Raw genomic sequence first — 21908 nt, 5'->3', positions numbered from 1 at the left:
CTTTATTGCTGCCAAAGTTACAGCTCATTCATGTAACTTTATTTTTTTTTGGAGACAAATTCATGTAACTTTAGTCCGCCTCATAGTTGAGCTCCTTCCGACATTTTTTTTTCTTTTTGAGGGATAAAGTTGTAGCTTTCTTTTTTGAAGGGTGTAAACGCGCAGCCGAGCGTAATTATTTATATGGTCCTATTAGGCTTTCACAAAAAGTGCACTTATATTTAGGCCCAAAGAATGGTCGAAAAAAATTAATAGGATGCGCAGCTGAACCCAATTATTTATATGGTCCTATTTAGGATTGGGCGTTCAGTTTATATGGTTAATACGGTTCGGTTTATTCGGTTTTATGTAATTTCGGTTTTGGAAAAATAAAAACCAAAATAATCATTCAAAATTTAGAAACCGAACCATATTAACCATAATATATCGGTTCGGTTTGTTCGGTTAACCGAAAAATCAAAATTCATGCACTTGTTAGTATAAGTGTAATGACTCGAGAGCACTGATTTGGATTGTATAATATGTAAAAAGATAAACACAAGTTCTAAAAACCTTAATATCATTCTATGATTCATTCGGTCAAGCAAACTAGTAACCATAATTAAGTAAAAAAAGCACATGGAATGTGAAATATATTTTGTACGGAGAAATGTGTGATGCCTCCATATTGTTGCACTTATGGAAACAAGGTATTACATGTGGTTCCCACATATCGGTTTGTTCGGTCTATTCGGTTTCTAAACACCAAAAACCGAACAAAAACAAAACATCGAACAACTTTAAAATTTCCCACCGAACCAAAAAATCGGTTAACACAGTTCGGTTCGGTTTTATAATGCCCACCCCTAGTCCTATTAGGTTTTCGCGAGAGGTGCACCCGTATTTAGGCCCAACGAACGGTCGAAAAATAAATAATAGGAAAAAACGACTCCGCTGGGGATCGAACCCAGAATCTCTGGTTTCGTAGACCAGCGCCTTATCCATTGGGCCACGGAGTCACAGGATGTCAACATCTGGCTTTAGTTTTATATTACATGAGATGTCAATCAAGGAGCAAAAGGAAATACTAAAGCCAGAGTCTCTTCACCGTAGACCAGCCCCTTACCCATTGGGCCATGGAGTCACTTTTTCTATCAAAATTATAGATAACTTTCTTATCTAGTTCTACCATTTTATCCTCACGACCAAGCTGTTGTGCGTGTGAACATTACTACCAATGAATAAAGTTGACCGAGATTTTTCTCAAAAGGAAAAATAACACTAGCATTTTGGGATAAAATAAATGTTTCTCAAACTCCTAGAATAGAGTGTGACCTTCGGCTTATCGAATTTTCTATTGAGATGTAAAAAAGATTCAACAACAAAAGCTTTGTTATATAGCCATTTTCAAACATTCATTACTCTAGGATAGAGGATACTTCGTGACATGAAATCCCATGAAACCAACTCGCATTTAATAGTTAGGTTTTGCCACCTACGAAACCGTCATATCGAGCTACCCCCAACGCTCGTTCTCTCCTCCATTGCTTCCTTCCTCCGCCTCGGACAACCCGCATATACTACGAACCTTCCACTGCCCTGCTCGCGTCCTCATCAGTGTCGCGTCCCCCTAACAACCTCCCCCGCACACGTGAGGATGACGCAGTCGCATGCCCAACACAACATCACATCGCCTCAATAAACTTAAGGGACTAGATGATTATATTAGCCTTTTCTAATTATGGAAATGGCATGTTTTTGTTATAGAATCGGGTAATTTACAGGTTTCCCGTTCGTGCAACCGTTGCTGTCGATTCCCCTCGCTATGACATCCAACACCAGTCTGGACGGTAATGAGGCGATTTAACATGACCTTGTTCGACAAAGCTGATTGACGTCGGTGAAGGGTGTGTTGGAGATTCAATAAGGGCCATATTTGGGAACCCATTTTTTGTCTCGACCATTTGTGGTTTGTGGTCGAAGCACAATTCCGTTCATGCAGCCGTCATCGCCAATTCCCTTTGCCCCTTGGTCTTTTAGCTTCTTCTTTGTGGTTGAAGCATGGTGATGTTTGACTTCATCGAAAAGCTAGGGATGTTATGCCTCTCTAGTTCTTTCTTGATGGATCGGGGTTGGACAACTTCTTGAGACAACAACCGGGTCCTTTGTTCGTTACTACATGCTTCTTCTTCAAGAGGTGGCTTCAAGCTTTGCTCATTTTCGACAAAACACAAGAGAACGACGCCATCAATATGCCCAAGGATATGTGTGTTATTTTATAATTTTATAATGACGTTCTTGTAAGGGTTAGACAATTATAATATATTCATCACCTGAAACGTATCATGTTATGCGGGAGTCATACCCCCAAATGGAACATATAAAGGACTCTAGGCTACCACAAACCAACATGTGCTTTGATGGTTAAAGGGGTCGTGGTATCTTCAGTCCATCAGGGTTCAAGTCCTCATGCTTGTATTATTCCTGAATTTATTTCAGGATTTTCGACGATACGATTTCAGTGAAAGGAGAGTTTCTCATCGAAAACGAGACGTCTACGATGACTTCGTAAATCTCAAGATAACATGTCAACTCAGTCTCTCGAAATTGCTCATAGGATAGATGTGCGTGTGTGCGTTCAAGTGTATGCGTGTATGTGTATGTGTATGTGTGTGTGTGTGTGTGTATAGGTAAAATGTTTGGGCACCTTATTCGGATCCAACCCGTTAAGGTTTTTTTCGCTTACAAATACTTAGTAGTACTTTCCAAACAGTTTTCTTTCCATTTCTACCTGCATGCATTAGTACCCTCCACGACCATTGATTGGAAATTAGCTTCCAAAAACAATGCATGCTAGTGATTCTGTCATAACAATTTTTTCCATTATACAATTATACTATTGTCTCTTTAAAAGTAGTCTCAAAATTTGTACTCGGATACTATCTTCTCAATAATTTATTCAAAAGTCTAAATACCTATAAAAATTGTCCAACTAGTCTTGTACACGCACCGGGATTATCATACCTAATGATAATATATGCAAACTCTGTTACTACCTTCCTATTTTAACACTTCTACTCACCATACATACCCGGTTATCTAATGGAAATATGTACGCATTACAACTATATACTTAGCACATTCGTGTGATAATAGTTGAGGGTATTATACCTACTGGTAGATGTTGGTAATATACCTAATAAAATTATACACATACTCGAGTTATTATACGTAACAGAAATATAAAACATTCCAAGCGTATTTTATACCTAATGAAATATACACAATTGCTATTTTGTACCCAAGAATAATATACATAAATCCGGTTACTAAATTCCTATTTTAACTTCTGCTCACCATACATACCCATTTATTAAATTTCAAAAATATACCTAATGTTGTAAAAAAAACCTTTGTATTTTAACTTCTCCTGAACATACATACTCGGTTACTAACTGGTAACCGATATAGACTCACACTTTACTATACAAACTGATATATACGGCCGTCCATCTATCACGTACTAATAAAATGTCAACACGAGTGTGAGGAAAAATATACCTAAGTAGTACATTTACGCCTAGAAATCTTGACATTAAATCTTGATTCTCTCTCCAATTAACATGCATGCATGACCCTCCATCTGTTTAGGATACTAAATAAATGATAGTATCAATTATCTTTTCTAAATCAATGCTAATTGATTAACCCATTAATTAGACTTTCCATAGCAGAACCTCCACGCAACAAAATTGTCAGGTAACTAGCATACGCGGGTACCCTTCTTTCCAACGAAAGTATGCATACATACTATATTTTTGAAATGTACCTCATTGACGTATGTGGGTATGAAGATGCAACGAAATTATGGAATATTTCTTATGACCGATAAAGATATATCTGGAAAATCTAAACTAGTTTCTTAACGGGTCAAACCCAATAATCAATCTGCCATCTAAAATCCAATAGTGACATGTGATCCGATGACATCTTGGCAAGGTGCCTGGGCACCTATAGGGTCGCCCTATTTGTCACCCTGGGTGAGGAATAGTTATTCTTTATCCCTTATATTTTAACATCAATGCATCGTAATTTTACGTTACATATTTTTTTTTTATTTCATACGTAAAAAGAGACCGTAAGAAAATGTATAATCACCGTAAAAAAGATTTTTGTTACGTAAAATTACAAACGTAAAAACATAGTGTAAAATATACATAAAATGTATATTTTCTTGTCTTACAGCCTATATTTTTATTTTTTTATGCCAAATTTTACATAGTGGGTCAATATGAATGTAACTATTTGTATTTTAAATGTAATTTATTTATAAAAAGCTCATAAGATTACCTCGAATGAAAAATAACCTATTCTGCACCCTGGGTGATGAATAGAGTTATATATATATATATATATATATATATACTGTGTTAAAAAAAACTAGGCTACCCACCCTTGTGAAGCCACCGCGTGCGCCACACCCGTTGGGCCGCCCGATTTTTTACCGTCGCTGACTGCCGACGTTTGGTGAGCCGGGTTTTTTCGCATATGCGGTTGCTTGAGGAGTCGATGAGTCAAGGAAATCAGATGTCGTTTTCCTTTCTGAGCGTGCATATGGATTTGGAAGAGCGATGAAAACCTAGCGATTCATCAGGCCTTGTTTGGTGCGCAGGGTTTGGAAAGGTTTTTAGGGGATTATCCCTCAGGTTGCAAGTGGGACGGGATGCGGCCGTCCCGCATCCCGCAATCCTGAACACGAGGCGCCACATGGGATGGGCGGTTTCCTGTACGCGGGATACGCGGGTAGCCGCGACGCCGCAAGCCAGCAAGGACGCAAGCAGGATTTTATAGAGTTGTTTCCAGCAAGAACAACATTGAGGAGTAAAGCTATGTGGTTGTCACTGGAGTAGTATGGAAAGGACACACGCATGTCCACGTGATGCGGGCGGGCACATGCGGGTTTTGCGGGACAACCGCAAATATCACAGGTAAGTTATGCGGTTAGTTGCGGGCGCCCACTTTTATTGTATTTAGCGGGGCGGCTTTGCGGCCACGCGGAACAGCCCGCGCCGCTTACACCCCTAATTATCCCCGAGGGGTCAAAAAACTCACGATTCCCTGCATGTCCATTTGGCGGACATGGTTTGTGGTGAGCAAACCCCTTCAATCCACTGAAATCCACCTCAAACCAAGTGGTTTTGAAGCATCGAGGGGGGCTAGTGAAACTCGTGCAATGAGGATTCAAGAGTATTGGGTGGAAGAGAGAGATTCACCAAATCTCCTAGAATCCCCACCTCATCGGAGGATTGAAAACCACTTATGCCAAACAAGGCCTCAGGGTGGAAAGTATCCCCTCCCTTCCTCCTCCTGTGCTCTCCGGACAGAGATCAGGTGACATGCACGTTTGCATGTCACCGTGTGACTTGCGGCCTAAATTCAAATTTAAACATTACAAAAAAATCTGAAAAAAAACCATGCATGTTCATAGCACATATTAAGATAACCCCTAAAAAATTTAGATCAAAATTCGAAACATACACCGAGAAACAAAAAAGAGAAACTCAGATGTGAATAGTCTACACAGAACCATTCGTGACTATTCATGACATATTTCTCTTTTTTGTTTTCTTGATGTATGTTTCGAATTTTGATCTGAATTTTTTAAGGGTTATCTTAATATATGTTGTGAACATGCATGATTTTTTTTCAGATTTTTTCGCAATGTTTAAATTTAAATTTAAACAGCAAGTCACACGGTAACATGCAAAGGTGCCATCAGTGACATCTAGCCCTTAATTTGAGTCGTTATTTCACATTTGCTCCGTCTCTAAAGTTTTGTTCCTGCTGCAGGAGAGACAGAGTGTTGGTTGCATTCGTGCTGCTGGCTTGGCCTGAGATGGACCTGTTCGGTTCAGGTATATATGTTTCTATCCTGCCTTCCCACATTGTTCTTTTTGCCTTTCAAATTTGTAACACGCCGTCATATCTATCAGTAGGTGTCGTTCTGCTTGTCCTTGCATGTCGGATAGTACGCCTGGGTTGTTGAGCAGGTTAACGGCACATAGGACGAGCGGGTTGTACTATTACTGATTATACCTGAGAAGATGAGAGTGGTCAGCTAAATAATCAGAGGGCGACCGTACCGGCATAGCTGAACCGTTGAAATTACCCTCCTACAGATAATCACAGCTCCTCTGTAGCGGACAAGCTACCTCATCCACAACATCTGCTGCCTCAATTCCAAGATCTGGTTGCTGCCTCTACAAATCTCGCCAACGGGTTAGTCATTTGCCTGAATCCTTCCTTGACGGAATCCTCAATAGATAAAGCCGCTCCAGTCCCTTCCAAATATATCCTTTGATTTCAACAAATTTAAGTAGCATATGGAAAGGAGTTCAAACGAGCTCGGCGTCATGTTGGAGGTGGGGAGAACTCGAAGCAAATGAGTCTAGACGAGCTTGTTATATTGTGCCACCACGGAAACAACTTGATGCAATGGTTTGGACAGGTTTGTACTTACAAGGGGTACTCCTTTTTTTCTTCTTTTTTACAATTTTGTCGATATTATGGTGGCATTTTGGAGGCTTTTGAATTTTCTGTTAATTTCAGAATATCAGGTAGTAGGTCATTGCAGTAGTTAAAACATCATTTATCTTAGATCCTCACTCGAGGTTATTACTTTTGAGTTTCACATGGTAGGTTATTTATAAATTGAATTTTGGGAAATCATGATGCTAAATATATGGATTGTGTTAGTTAGCTAATCAACTAGCACTTGGCTGTGTATGATGTCATTATGGCAATGAAAATACATTTTCAAACTGATAGTATTTGTGTTGTTTAGTTTTGATGGAGAGTATAGCAGCATGCTCAATGTCTTCCGCTTTATGTATGAGATCGGGTTCATTTTTCTTGCTTATAATAATTACCTAAATACATACATGGGCATTTAAAAATATCTTTGCAATTATGCCACGTGTGAAAAAATTTCAAAGATGATGATATAAAGTGGTGGCTGATTTTCTAATTCGTGTTTGCCTCATGGATTCTTATTTATCTCAACTTCCATTTACTCAAGACAATAACAACTTTGGTAGAGAAACTTCTATTTTGTTCTTTTCTTTGTTATATGATACAACACAAGAAACCTGATTTATTCACGAAAATGGTTGGTTTGAAGCTCGAAAGCTCATACCGAGTTGGCTTTTTTCCCAGCTTCATGACGAAGTAAAAGAAGAGCTTATGACAGAAGAAACATGATTGGTTGGGCGTCCTTGCCAGCGACCTCGCAGTCTCCAACCCACCCATAGGTATTGCAGCTCCTTCCAATCCAGTTTACTCCTTTTTGATAATTTCCTTACTTGAGCCTTAGAGATAGGCACTGAATCGGCTATTGCTCGGAGAATTTCCTTTTAACACATACTCGAGGGAAGGAGGATCTTTAGTATTTTGAATTATCAGTTAAATTTGGTTAGTTGTGAGATGCTTATGATTCTGGCTTCATTCACAACCATTCATATGGTTTATTCGGTTTGGTTGGTCGCTGTTGGTACTTGCATGCCATCTGATTATGTGGTAGAATGTGCTTCCGAACTGTGCGTGGGGCCGGGTGTTGTCAGCCAGACCTGGGCGTCCTCGCCGGCGACTTGCTATCTAACCCATCCGTAGGTTTCCTGTCTCTTTGATATTCATGTCCATGTCCATGATTTGGTCTATCTTGGTTAGCTCTATTTATTTCACTGTCATTGCACAAACTTTGTTATTATGTATACTGCAGCACTGAGCTTTCAATTATTTTACCCAGTTTAACACATACTCGAGGGAAGGAGGATATAACGGTGCAATGGATGGACTATCAAGAGGTCAATCGTGAGAGTATATGCCAACTATCTTAGGTGCATATGGCATGATACTAACGACCCGTGCAGTTCCTCCCTGAATGTTTGCTTGCTGACTGCGAGGCGGCCTTCTTCCATCAGATATTGTTGTGCATTGATAATTTTGTTAGTTCTCATACTCCCTGTTCAAAAAAAATTCTAGCATATTACGTGTTGTATGTATATAAGAAGCTTCGTCGTGTGTCATGCTTTGCAAATAAAACTCATTCAAATATTATTGGCAGCTCATTGGAAGTTTGGAGTCCTCTATCAGATAAGAACAAATGATGCCTCCTGCATAAACATTAGTTTAATTTTCAGTTTCAGCATGTCTACAGATATGATAGAGATGATGCTTCGTGGATTCATCTCCCTGCTGCTGATGATGGTGCCCGAAGAGGTGGCCCAGTCTAGAGGACATGTATTTCTCCTCTATTTTGAACTTTTAGAACTGAATCAATTTTTCATCAGTAGACAAGCTGAGTTTATAGTATGTAAATGATGAGAGGATCATGCCTTCTCCTTCCAATATGAATTTCCTTCATGCAATTGCCCCAACCTAAATTCTGATAGGATTGTGGAGGCGATGAAGAGGTAAATTATGAGAAGCTGAGTTTATAGTATGTAAATTATGAGAGGATCATGCCTTCTCCTTTCAATATGAATTTACTTGCATGCTATTGCCCACACCATTACCCTGATACAAACATTTTGTATTCCCTAGATGAGGATGACACCAAGGTAATTTTGTATTCCCTAGATGAGAATGACGCCAAGGTAAAACAGGGTTACAAAAGATGATTTGGCATTCACACATTAGACGCGGTCACATGGCTATAATTTAATATCATTACTACAGTAAGTATTTATAATCTTGATCTTTGCTTTCTCTCACATGTGCCCTATAATATTCACATAGTACATGGTTCAAATTGGCTTTTGGGTGATCTAGTATGATAATGACGTAATGAAAATAGGCTATGGAATTTGGTCACCAAGAATCTCGGGCTACACTACATGGACACCTCTACATGGCATTTGAAGGACTCCGTTGAGACTTGGTGGGATCACCGGACTGGGATGTACGTTTCAAACCGGAAGGCCACGGTCCCCTCACCAAGCTCACCGACCATTCTACTCAACATCATCCTAGATAAAGCAAAGCTTTGGAGCATTGCAGATGCAAAAAAAACTAGTGTCGCTCACTGAACGCTGAGTAATCACCATGGTTTTTTTTTCATGGGTTGGTTGTAACAAACTCTAAACTCTCTTCTTAATTAATGGATGGGGCAAATCTTTTGCCTCCGTTTTGAAAATAATGACGTAATGGAAATCCGTAATTGCACAGAACATTACGAAGCTCAGTTTAGAAAAACTAAAGAACATAACACGAGAATTATTAAGGTAACAATCATACGAGCACCAAATAACAGCAAAAGTCTGAGTCCAATCAACAGGGCACTTTATTGCTGGAGACAGCAATAATAACCATCTTTGAAATCCAGCTTCCAAAGATGCATAATCTCAATCCTCAAATGTCTAAAATTTCAATACATGTTTGACAAGTTTTTACCACTTCAAGCCAAAGTCCAATGGACACCTGCGCGTGAGTACTGTCTAGTACATTTCTCCCTTGTAGTAGCTTTGTCTCAGGGCACACACTTAACAGTGAATGAAGTTTCTTCCTTTGTCTTCAGCGAGCTTCATATTGAACAACTGCCCAAGCAAGAAGACAGTTCATGAGAAATTGCACACACCATGCAAAGCAAAGATCATATTGTATGTTGCAAAAAAAAGAGAGAGCAGTTTTAGCTGAATTAAAAATTTAATATCCAGTGGCAGCATCAAGCATACTCCCTCCGGTCCTTTTTACTTCGCATATTAGATTTGGGTCAAGTCAAACTTTACAAAGTTTGACCAAATATATATTGAAAAATATCAACATCTACAACACCAAATATACATATCATGAAACTAGCTTTCGTAATGAATCTAACAATATTAATTTGACATTGTGAATGTTGATACATGTTTCTATAAATTTGGTCAAAGTAGAGATATTTTGACTTCGGACAAAGCTAATATGCAGACTAAAAAGGACCGGAGGGAGTACATCATATCTTTCTCAAACAGAGCAACCACAAGAGCAAAAAATAATAAAAACAAAAATTACAGAATACACGATCAGGTACCTGCTTTGAACCTAAAACCGACCAATTTGTAACAGCCACTTTGCGATCAAACATCACTAGGCCTCACTAAAGTGGCAAGACCGGCCGTATCCTTTAATATCGATAGGGGCGCCAGGTGGCTGCGACTTGATGACGGAAGGTATATGTCAAGTGCATTGTTTGTAACATACTCCCTCCGTTCCTAAATATAAGTCCTTTTAGAGATTCCACTATAAAGAGTACATTCGGATGTATACAGACATCTTTTAGAGTATAGGTTCACTCATTTTGCTCCGTATGTAGTCTATAGTGGAATCTCTAGAAAGACTTATATTTAGGAACGGAGGGAGTAGGTATGTAGCTGACGTGTACCGGGTTATGGTCATTTAACACACATCAAAACACTTAAACTTTTGTAGCAACATTATTGGGTTTGGAGACACAAAAGAGGGTTAAAGAAAAATGTGTACCTCTACAAACAGAAAAATATTACTATAACACAAACTCTAGTCACTGCCTGCCTCGCCTTTGTTTAAGAAAAGTACAATACAAAAAAAAAGAGAAAGAAACAATATGAAGTGATGTGTTAAATCAAGACATAAGTTACATACTCCCTCCATTCCTAAATATAAGTCTTTTTAGAGATTTCAATATGGACTACATATGGAGCAAAATGAACGAATCTACACTCTAAAATACGTCTATATACATCCGTATGTAGTCCATATTGAAATCTCTAAAAAGGCTTATATGTAGGAACGGAGGAAGTATGCATGATCCTGTGTATTTCCACAATGTCGGAATGAGTATCAGTGTCGGAGTTTACAATCTGATAGGAATAATGGTCCTCGTAAGAACTGTTGACAAAGTCAGATATGTTGGTCGATTCTAGTGGTTCCTCAACGACAAATTTACAAAGTTTTTACAAAAGCATCTATGAAAGGAAGGACGTGCCGCTTCGCTTTACAGCCAGGGCGGGTCTCGCTGCTGGATCAATGCGCAGGATGCACGATCAACAAACAACAATAGAGAGAGCCAACCAAGAACAGAAGAACCTGGAAACAAACTCGACCCTCAACTAAAGTGGGTTGAAAGGCATGTATGCCTAATAATCCTAAAAAGCACAAACACAGCTGAAACTACCAAATCGGCATTCTAGTAAGGCGGGACACGTGACACGCGATACATGTATCCTGCAGTATCCCCTCATTTTCGAATTAAAAAGAAAGAAAAAAATAGGGACACGCTGGGGACTCAGGAGGCCCAATAACGGGCTCGGCCCGATACGAACCCTAAGTTTTCAGGCTGCTCGACTGCAAATGCCACCTCGAGCCTGCTCGAGGCTCCAGCTAACGTGCCGCCACCACTGCATAGTCGAGCTGGGAAATCGCGGCAAGGTGGCAACCTCTCCCTCCCAAAAGCAACCATTTCTGAGTGAAACTGAATTTCAATGTTTTTAAAATAATAATCAAGCCATGCTTTCCTATCTAGTACTACTCTGTGAAACTGAATTTCAATGTTTTAGATGCACATCATAGCTTGTTTTTCTACATGTAATTGCATAGTGATGATTTTTTTTTGTATCAGATGGAACTATGTTCACTGGCTGGACTAGATCAAGATGAAATATCAACAGCACAAGGCACAAGCAATTCATAACCTACTATCAGACAAGAGCAAACAAAGCAATCGCCAAATGAAATGCCCAACCGTAACAGGACAAATTAAAAGGTTAAAAAGAGATCGAGAGGACAAATTGAAGTGCCCATACTCCGACGAGTGCGCTTCTTGTACAGAATGCGGTAACCACATTCACGGCACTGGATCACATCCCCTGTCTTGAGTGTGTTCTCAGCTCCGCAATCTAGAGACACACATACACATACTCGTTAAAATATGAAGGGGATATCAAATTTGCGGAAAAACAATGAGAGTGTGTTAAAAAAAATAACCCATTAAAATATGAAGGGCAAACCAAATTATTTATACTGCATACACAACGAGAAATTTGTTAATCTGCACAAGCTAGTTGTTTGAGGTGGCACTTTAATACCATAATACTCCCTCCGTCCGGAAATACTTGTCAGAGAAATAAATATATTAACATTTACCATGTAAATACGAAGGAATTCAAAATATAAGTTTTTTTGGGAGATTATACATATGAGACATTTCTAATAAAACATTGAAAAGTGTACTTTATTTTTCCTTGGAAGAATATCATCCACACTGGAGGTCAACGAGAATGAAAAGGGGCACAAACCCAATGGATGTAGTGCTTGCGTTGAAAAGAAATGGCATAACTGGAATGTTTGTCCACAGAGATTACAAATTAATCTCTACTATTAAAGGAGGATATGCCGTCGTGATGGTTCAACCTCGTACCTCAACCCCTCCTTCGCACGCACCCACGCGGTAAGAATCAAAGAAAGTTGCGACCCCTCGCTGCGCGATAAAAAGAAAAAAGGATGAAAAAGAAAGGGACAAGCCACGACCGCACGTCCCATCTCCCACTACCCCCACTCCCTCGTCTCCAATCCCGCGATTCTCTCATGAGAGAAATCACTGTCGTTGTCCTTCTTCTTCATCGCTCAACGTGGCAAAGGCGATGAGCACCTACCGCCCCTTATCTCCTCTCGCATAGCTCTCCTTGTCGCCATAGACCCCTCACCCATGCTCCCTGTCCGCCCTCTATCCATTATTAGTCATCTTTAGGGATGGAGCTTAGGCTTTGTCAGAGAGTGGGTGGGGGTGGGGCTGTGGGGTGAAACAGATCATTTCTGAAATTAGCAGCAGCTACAAATACTTGGTTATTCTGAATGCATGTAAGTTTCATTATTTGTCAACTTTATCCACAACTTTCATGTATTTATAGGCAATTAGTGTCAATACTATGATCGTCTATTATCCTCTTTGATTATCTTGCACTGCAGAGTTGTTGTGCGATCAAATTTATAGGTGTATTCATTGTTTCTCCTCTTAACTATGTAGATGGAACAATGGTCGCACATATAACAGTAAGCTATATTCTCTTTACATTTATGCATATTATTGCTGGGAGAGAAAAATCAATTATAATACACACACATATCTTTTTTCCATTTATTTATTCTTGCTCGGAGAGAAAAAAACAAAGTAGCTACAATAACATGTTTTATATAATCGTATGTCTTGCAAACTGGAAAAAGGAAACTAACCACTCCCTCCAATACATATCAATTGACGCTGCTTTAGTACAAAGTTGTACTAAAGCAGCGTCAATTATTATGGATCGGATTGTACTAAAGTAGTGTCAATTAATATGGATTGGAGGGAGTGTCATTTTTTGTTTTCTAACTTGTAATGCAAAATGTGGGAGCTTATATATACCCACATAAAACAAGTAGTTGTTACAAAATTCTTCATTGTTGGTCTTGTATGTCTAAATTTTGATGATGTAGTTGTCATCTATAAACAAAAACATTCCTTTTCAAAAAAAATCTTGAGCTGACTGATGAGAACGGGAGCTTGGAGGAGGCCATCATGACGATGCTGCCACCTCGACAGAGAAAGGCTACGCAACACGAGAACAACGAGGCGAGCCGGTACTCTGCTGGAGCCGGACCATGGGGAGGTTTCAATTTCCAGAAATCTTAGTTGCTAGCATATATAAGGTTTGAAGTAACGATTGAGCAAATAAGCATCTAAATACCAAGCCATCTCTATGATAATTTATATTTGAGAATGTTGAGTTTGTTGTGGTGGAAGTATTGACTATCTTTCTAACTGGATAAGAAGTCGTGTGATCATAATGCACTACTACTTCCTTCATGCTTATATGGGAGAATTGATTGGTTAAAGGGGACAAAAGGTTGCCATTTTATTTTGAACTGGTACAGTTTGTTTGTCGTTGTGAGAATTTTTTTAGTACAGATCTTAGAGATATGCATATATTTAACATATGCATGGAATGAACACACATTATTGAGGAATCCCCTATATGACATATATGATGGGAATCAACCTGCTCACATATGACAGGAATCCCCTATGATTTGTGATTCCTGCAAGTGTATGGGGGTATTTGAGCCATATCATAGGAAAATAATTTGCAATAGAGACTTGTGGTGAACTTAGCCATCATGATGTGAACATGCTTCCTTTAATTTGAACTTCATGTTTACTATACTTGATTCATGCTTGCTTTCACTCTGATATGTGGAATTGATGCGTATTTATCTTAATGTTGCTCAAAATATCATGTTTGTAAGATCGGGTAGATGTTTTGATGATCTCAACTCATCATGTTTTCTCAATATAATCTCGGTTGTGTTGCAAAAATATTGGCTTCCGTAGCAACGCACGGGCAATTAACTAGTTATTAGTCAAGTTAGTAACTGCAAAGCCATTACCAAACTATCCTCTGAATCCAGATTATGTATCGAATAATTGTCTAGATCGTCTTATTTAGTTCAGAGTCATTGAACTGTATATAAGAAAATGTAAACTCTACTTTTATAAATAGAAGAGAAGAGACACCAAAGTGAACACATTTTTTCTGTTCAACGCTATAGTGGGACATAATAATATTTTGTATTGATAGCCGCTTCACATTAGAAAGTGATGAAATTTCAAAGTTGCAGTACCCAAACTTTATCCTAATACTGTTTTTTCTGCTCTATAGCTTGCAAATTTACTCACAGAAAAACAGAAAGAATATGAAAACAAAAATTCTAGGTCGGAAAATAATTCATGGTCATGAGAACTTGATGCATTAAAGCGGGGAAATGTGAATACTCTCAAGTGGAAGGCTTCAGATTCAAGGTTTACTCTTTAAATCAATGTCTGAAAATAAATCATGGTCATGAGAAATTGCAAAGCAAGTGAAAGGCTCTTAACTCAACTAGATACTCTTAACTCATCTGGATAAACTAAGATTTCAGCAGATGAGACAACAGATTATTCCCACCATTCTCCAACAGAAGCAATTCTAGGAAGTTGTCCTTTATATGTATGCCTCGAGTTAAAAAACTAAGGAAATGTGCAGATTAACATGGCTAGATTTTTTAGTTAACAGAATGCAACAAACATTGGTAAATAATAACAAGACTAATAAGCTCATCGTTTATAAAACCGTAACTTACACCCACAATTAAAAAAATGATAAGATAAATGAGCATCTGCCATGGATGTCAACCCTGGATGCAGAAAACATCTTGGCAGAAGATAAATAAGCCAAGGATACTTTTGGCCAAAAAAAAATCTCTATTTCACTTTCTTCCTTTCGATTTATAGAATATTGGGATACAGTTTTGTTTAGGACACACTTGTTTAGACACGGGTGGTTCTACATAGCTAATCGAACATAATAGCACATCGCTTAAAGTAATACCATGTGAAATATTGTGTTCTTCATAGTTTCAGGAGTAAACACCAATAATTCCACCAAGTTTCACTGCTTTGAGTGTGTTTGTCTGAATCTTGATCTTCAGACCACCCCGGGTCTGACAGTCCACACAAAAAAAACTAACCCCACCTATAGAAACAGCCCAAGAGAGAAACGGGGGACCCGCTGCCGGAGCAGCGAGCAGAGGAGGGCGGAAACCGCAGCCCCGCCGGCGTTCCCAAGGGAGAAATCGTCGCCGACTCGTCCCCCCTTTTTTTTCGGGAGAGGAAGAGAGCGATTCGTGGTCGACAAATTCCAGCAAAAAAAAGAACGAACGAGAGAAGGAGATCACCTCCGCACAGATAGCTGACAGGCTCCGGCTGCTGCGGATCCATCGGTGAAGGGAAGGAGTAGGGTTTAGCAAGCTAGGGTTCGTGAGGGGCTGCTCGGCGGGCAGAAGCCTATGCGACGCGAGTAGTGAACTTGGGACGGGATTCGTGATTCGCCGGCAAGTCCGTGACTCCGTGTGGCATGACTGCGGGATACGGAGGCTACCCAGGCTATTTTATCTCGCTCGAGGGGAAATTTTTGTTTTTTCCCTAACCAACCTCAATCACGCTATTTCTAATCTAACCGATCCGGGTTGAGGCCATAAGAGCGATGTCTAATAGAACCCTACGCCCTGTTTGTTCCAAATAAGTCATCAACTTATCTCTCTCTACTATTAAAACAGGATCGAACATCGTGATGGTTCGATCGGTTCGACCTCTATTTCGTTCCTCACCTCCTGCCGCTGGCACTTCCATCGATTTTTTTCCATCCCTCCATAAACCAGACGATTAAATAAAGAAAAAAACGGTTCATTAAATAGACCCTAATTGTATCTTAACCCACGTACGAGATTCATCCAACAGCCCACAACCCACTCACGCACCTCCCATGTCCCCATATCTCCCACGTCCCCATCTCCCCCAACTCCCTTGCCCAGCCGCCATGCCCCCCCTCTCGCGTTGGCCTCGGCAGGGACGCCGGACCCATCGCGCTGGCACCTCCGCTACGGTGATTTCTTCATGTACAGAAGCAGCAGCATCGAACCCTCCCTCCAGTCCCATGCAAGCCAACCACCGCCGCGCGTCAAGCCCTCTCCCGGATCGCCGGCGTGCCGGTGGAGCAGCTGGTGCGGCGGCTGGAGCCGGACGAGCAGCCGTCGCTCGCCTACGCCAGGAGCATCGTGGAGTACTGCTCCTACGTCGCACTGCGCGCCGAGACCAGGCGTCGGCACGACCACCTCGGCGACACGGAGTTCCACTCCCTCACCTACGACATGATGCTCGCCTGGGAGGCGCCCGACCCCGACACGGAAGCTGAGCTCCAGGTCTGTCATCTGTGTGTGTATGTGTGTTGAAATAGATCGATCATCAAGATTAATCGACGGTCCTGTCATTGTAAAAAATGGCGTTCAGCTGGGGCGACGGCGCCGATGACGACAACGACGGCGGGTCCATATTCTACTCCAGCCCCACCAAGACGGCCATTCAGGTCATCCCACCGCTTCGCCTCCTCACTATATATTGTGCTCTGTTCTTGCTCAATCGATTCCATAATGATTCGTTGGTGGATTCTGGAATGGATGTGCAGGTTGACGGGAGGAGGACGGTCGGGCCGGAGGCGTTCGCGAAGATAGCCCCCGCCTGCCCGGCCATGGCGCACCCGATCACCGTCTGCAACCTCTTCGACGCGCTCACCAACTCCACCGACGGCCGCCTCCACTTCCTCATCTACCACAAGTACCTCAAGAGCCTGGACAAGTAGTTGATACAACAGACATCCTCTGCTCCCGCCATTGTCACAGCGTACGACATTTGCGTGATCTCCATGTCTCTGTTGATCTTCAGCGTGCTGAGATCGACAAAATGCATCTCCGGCGGGCACAAGGCGCCGGCGCTGGACCTCTGTGACGGCGAGATGGTGCTGGACATCTTCGGCGCCGCCACGACGCAGCCGGTCCTGCAGCACATCGGCACGTCCACGTGGCCTGATTAAGCACCTTCCCTATGGTAAATTTGTGTGCCGGTGCTGCTGGTCCGTGCTCCTTCAGGAGGGCCTCATGTAAGGTGATCTGTCCACATTGTCGCAGGGAGGCTCACGCTGACGAACCACGCGCTCTACTTCGAGGCCATCAGCGTCGACTTCTCCTACGGTGACGCCGTCGTCTACGACCTCACCAAGGACCTGAAGCAGTGCGTGAAGCGCGAGTCCACGGGGACATGGGGAGCTCATCTGTTCGACAAGGCGGTCATGTACAAATCTAGCTCCATGTGAGTGAGTGCCTGATCGATGATCCTACAATACAGCCTGCCATTTGCAATTTTCAGTTCAAGCAATCATGTACGTATGACATATGTTCATGACACATTTAGTTTTTGGTACCTATGGATAGAAATGAGCCAGTGTTCTTCGAGTGACCCACCGGCACACCGTCGGATCCTGCTCCCTGATCGCCTCCAGTGTTGGACGCCGCGGAGCCGAGCCCGGTGTTCCTCTCCCAGGAAAAACACCAGCACCACGCCCTCGAGCGCCGCCAGGCCGCCGTCGCCAACCAGCGCCGCTCCGCGCTCCCCACTCCACCGCCTCCCCCTCGTGATTCCTCTTCACCACGACGAGAATATCAGGACCGGCACCGTGACTGCCGCGACAGAGATCGGGACAGGGACAGGGACGCCAGGGAGAAAGACCGGCGGTGAAGATGGCAGAGAAGGCGCGGGAGAAGGAGCTGGAGGCGATTAGGGAGCAGTACCTCGGGGGATCCAAGGAGAAGAAGCCCAAGACGGTCGCCAAGCCGCGGGACAGGTTCCGCTTCGACTGGGCGAGCACGGACGACACCAACCGCGTCGACGCCACCAACAACCAGCCAGCGCATGGCGCGCTGCTGCTCTACGGCCGCGGCTTCCTCCGTATGGTATCAGGATGGTGCTGGGACGCCAGGGCCAGCGCGTCCGGCTATACGTGCGGGGCACCATCCTGGGCTTCAAGAGGTGACCGTCCATCTCGCCCGCCACCTCCATCTCTCGATCCGTGCTGTCGTTGCGGGGTTTCTCACTTCGTTTTGCGGCGGCGGCGGCGCAGGTCCAATTCGAACCAGTACGAGAGCATGTGGCTGCTGCAGGTGGAGGGGGTGAGCACCAAAGAGGACGTGTCCTACTACGCCGGCAAGCGCATTGCCTACGTCTACAAGGCCAAGACCAAGAGCAGCGGCACCACCTTGCGCTGCATCTGGGGCAAGGTCACGCGCCCCCACGGCAACTCCGGCGTCGTCCGCGGCAGTTCCGGTTCAACCTCCCCGCCACCTCCATGGTACAAGTCTCTCCTTTGCTTGCGCCTTCACACGTCATCGTGATCCGTCGTACCCGTCACTGATGTACTCGGTTCTTGTTCTGCAGGGCAAGAAGGTTCGCGACTTCATGTACCCCAGCAGCACCTAAGGTAGAATGGATTGTTCAACAATAATTCTCCAGTGGTTTATGCTCGTATATAGTGTGTTTGTTTCAGTGATTGTGTCCGTTTTCTGCTCATCGGGTTAGGAGTTCAGGAATGAGTGTAGTTGTGCTCGGAAGTTGGGGCCCTAGATCAAATGCAGTGGTCTCATAGTACGAGGTTGCGCTGTGGTTGATGATTTTCTCGCAGCCTTGCCTCCAATGACCCCAATATTCATTAAATCATATATGTGTCCATGTGTTGTATTATCGTTTGTTTCAGGCTATGTTTTCTTTGATTTAGGTAGCTCTTGGTGGTTTATTACTCTCTTGAGGAAATGAGGATTTGATGAGTTTTGCGAGTGAAATAATTGTATTGGTCGCCTTATCCGTGTTTCCAGTTTAGACATGTGTCGAACTGTTTTAGGTTTGCATCTGTAATTCTGAGTGCACGTTCAAGGGCCCCATGCAAATTGAGGGAAGGTCTTTTTGCTAGCTTCGAAATACATGCAGGTTCTCTGTGGGGTGCTCAGAAGTTGGGGCCCAATTCCGGAACGTCGACATAATATGCAGACTTCCAAATTGGGACAATTTAGATCATGATATGATTTGGAGAGTTGATGCATGATTGCAGATGGATACCATACTGGAAAAAAAAATCAATCGTCACCAATATGGAGGTATTTCACATGTGCAGGTTTGATTCATGATTGCAGTTGCATGTAGGATTCAATTTATGCATGAAAAGTCTATATATGCATATCCAATAATGATTACTTTATTTTCAAATTCAAATGCGCACCTATTGTGCCCATGACAAGTGCATGAATAAAATAGTATCATGTTGCGTGCACATTGTGCTTTTTTTGAATAATGTGTCATATTTCAATTTTTGTGTTTGAATATTGATGTGTGTAGAATTACTTCCTGCAGTGAGTGAGCTAGACTGCATCACGTCTTCTCATAGCCTACCATCGCCATTCAAGTATCAAGCTGGTTCTCGATCATTATCGAGCTTGACGAGTACTTCCTCTCTCGCTGCTTCACTGATCCAGGCTCCATTTGCGTGGGAGCTACTTTTTTTGATAGATTGGAAAAGGAGATGCTTTGATAGGAGAAAAGGAACCCGAAGATCGAACGTGCATATCACAAGAAACTTTCAGTGAAATGTTATTATGTACATTTCCGGTGTTAGATATTGAGAACCTGAAGAATATACACACACACTTATATATTCCGTGTGATGGTAGTTTGCTGTCATAGTTTTCTGTTAACCAGGAATGTTGGCTCTTAGTGTCATGTTGAAACTTGGAGGTGATCGAATCATATGCTTTTTGGGTTGTATACTATATAATAGAAGATTTTGAAAAGAGGGCTTACACACCATGGCAAGAAAAAGGTGAATGAAAAAAATGGCAATGAGAAAAATATCGCTTTATCTTCTTACGAGGAGAGAGTGGTTGAAGAGACACGACAATTGCCTATGCAGGAAGAAGCATGAGGGAATAAACGTATAGAGAATGAATTTGTTATTATAGATATCAAAATCACATGATGTCATGTTTGAAAGACACTTTTAAATTAAAACAATTATTTAACAACAATGTGTTTCGTTGCTCCGTGGCAACACACGGACAATAAACTAGTAAGTTGAAAAGTGTAAAAAGTGACTTATTTTGTTAAGGTCCTGTTTGGTTCCAAATAAGTCACCAACTTATAAGTTGAAAAGTGTAAAAAGTGACTTATTTTGTCAAACAGACTTAACTTATAAGTCACCCCAACTTATAAGTCATAAGTTGCTCCACCCCAACTTAAAACTTATAAGTCACACACTTTTGCATGGAAAGGTGACTTATAAGTCAGATGACAACCAAATAGGCGTGACTTATAAGTCACTGGTTTTAAGTCATCTGACTTATAAGTCACCTGACTTATTGAAACCAAACAAGGCCTAAACAGACCCAACTTATAAGTCATAAGTTGCTCCACCCCAACTTAAAACTTATAAGTCACCCACTTTTGCATGGAAAGGTGACTTATAAGTCAAATGACAACCAAACACGCGTGACTTATAAGTCACTGGTTATAAGTCACCTGACTTATTGAAACCAAACAGAGCCTTAAATCTAAAACCAGATTTAAGGGTTGAGAATTGACCATTTTTGACATTTTTAAGGGTTGAAAAACAGGGACAAAGACTAGAACCCTCAAACCCAACCCTTATAACGGAATATCCCGTTATAAGGGTTGGGTTTGAGGGTTTTAGTCTTTGCCACAACCCCAACCCTTAAAAATGTCATTTGGCATATCACAATTTCACTAGAAAAACACAATAAACCTTCAAACAAACATGGAAATAAAGATCATTGATGCATGGTTTAATAGTTTTTACATCACACAATCATCATCTTTCCCCTCTCATCGGCACCATCACAAAAAAGTTGCACTTGGCGCCATTTCCTAGACCACTTCCACGTCCATCAAGCACCTCCATTGTCGTCGGTGGTGGAGTCTTCCACACCGCCATCGCTACCACCACTCATCGGAGTGTCACCTCGAAGAGTAGAGGACGCACCACGGAATATCCTCTTCCTCTCCGCGATGTCCTCCTTGTAATCCTTCCACCATTGCAATTGTTCTTGATCAATGTCCTTCTTGGACATCATCATGTGCTCCTTCTCTTCCACCATGAGTTCTTTCCATACCTTTGCCTCTTTCAACTTGATCATCCTCTCCTCCAAGTCGGCCTTGCGTTTTCCTTCTTCACGCTTTGCTTCAACTTGTGCAAGCTTGACGTCTTTCTTCTTCTCGGTGATAAGAAGCTTCGTCTCCAATGTCTTTGTTGTCAAGCTTGACCTCTTTCTTCTTCTCGGTGATAAGAAGCTTCTTCCGCGTCGGGGATGAGCCGGCGACCTTGGAGGAAGCCCCTCGCGGCCCAAGGGAGGACACCTTCGGCCGACTCTTCTTGGGGGCGGGCGCTGCGGCGGGGACGGGGGCCGAGGCGGGAGCCGGGGAGGCGGGAGGAGGTGGTGCAAGGCCCGCC

At 42.1% G+C, this 21908-nt stretch overlaps 1 protein-coding gene, 1 long non-coding RNA gene, 1 other non-coding gene and 1 pseudogene across 3 annotated transcripts; 2 read left to right on the top strand and 2 right to left on the bottom strand.

The window, feature by feature from the left end:
- Positions 1-925: 925 nt before the first annotated feature.
- Positions 926-998, bottom strand: TRNAR-ACG. The gene has a single exon. It is a non-coding gene; the product is annotated as a tRNA-Arg (tRNA).
- A 4985-nt stretch (positions 999-5983) lies between these two features.
- On the top strand, positions 5984-8063 carry LOC123426755. The gene is made up of 4 exons (XR_006622315.1): positions 5984-6258; positions 6360-6487; positions 7195-7289; positions 7784-8063. It is a non-coding gene; the product is annotated as an uncharacterized LOC123426755 (long non-coding RNA).
- Positions 8064-9297: 1234 nt separating this feature from the next.
- LOC123426753 (DNA-directed RNA polymerases II, IV and V subunit 12) lies at positions 9298-15941 on the bottom strand. The gene is made up of 3 exons (XM_045110634.1): positions 15745-15941; positions 11799-11891; positions 9298-9572 (listed from the first exon to the last, which is right to left on the bottom strand). Exons 1-3 carry the CDS (start codon positions 15785-15787, stop codon positions 9550-9552), a joined length of 159 nt encoding a protein of 52 aa, XP_044966569.1. The 5' UTR covers positions 15788-15941; the 3' UTR covers positions 9298-9549.
- A 2418-nt stretch (positions 15942-18359) lies between these two features.
- Positions 18360-18874, top strand: LOC123430291 (annotated as a pseudogene).
- Positions 18875-21908: the final 3034 nt, after the last annotated feature.

This window comes from Hordeum vulgare, chromosome 2H (assembly GCF_904849725.1).
Source record: "Hordeum vulgare subsp. vulgare chromosome 2H, MorexV3_pseudomolecules_assembly, whole genome shotgun sequence".
NCBI classification, from domain to species: Eukaryota; Viridiplantae; Streptophyta; class Magnoliopsida; order Poales; family Poaceae; genus Hordeum; species Hordeum vulgare.
This window is presented reverse-complemented; position numbering and strand designations above follow the sequence as displayed.

Bases quoted from the DNA above. Each gene is read 5' to 3' on its own strand.
- LOC123426753 (XM_045110634.1), bottom strand. From the start codon at position 15,787: ATGGATCCGCAGCAGCCGGAGCCTGTCAGCTATCTGTGCGGAG. The intron at 11,892-15,744 runs GTGATCTCCTTC...GTGTGTCTCTAG, and splicing joins TGTCAGCTATCTGTGCGGAG to ATTGCGGAGCTGAGAACACA. The intron at 9,573-11,798 runs GTATGGGCACTT...TTGCTTGGGCAG, and splicing joins CAAGAAGCGCACTCGTCGGA to TTGTTCAATATGAAGCTCGC.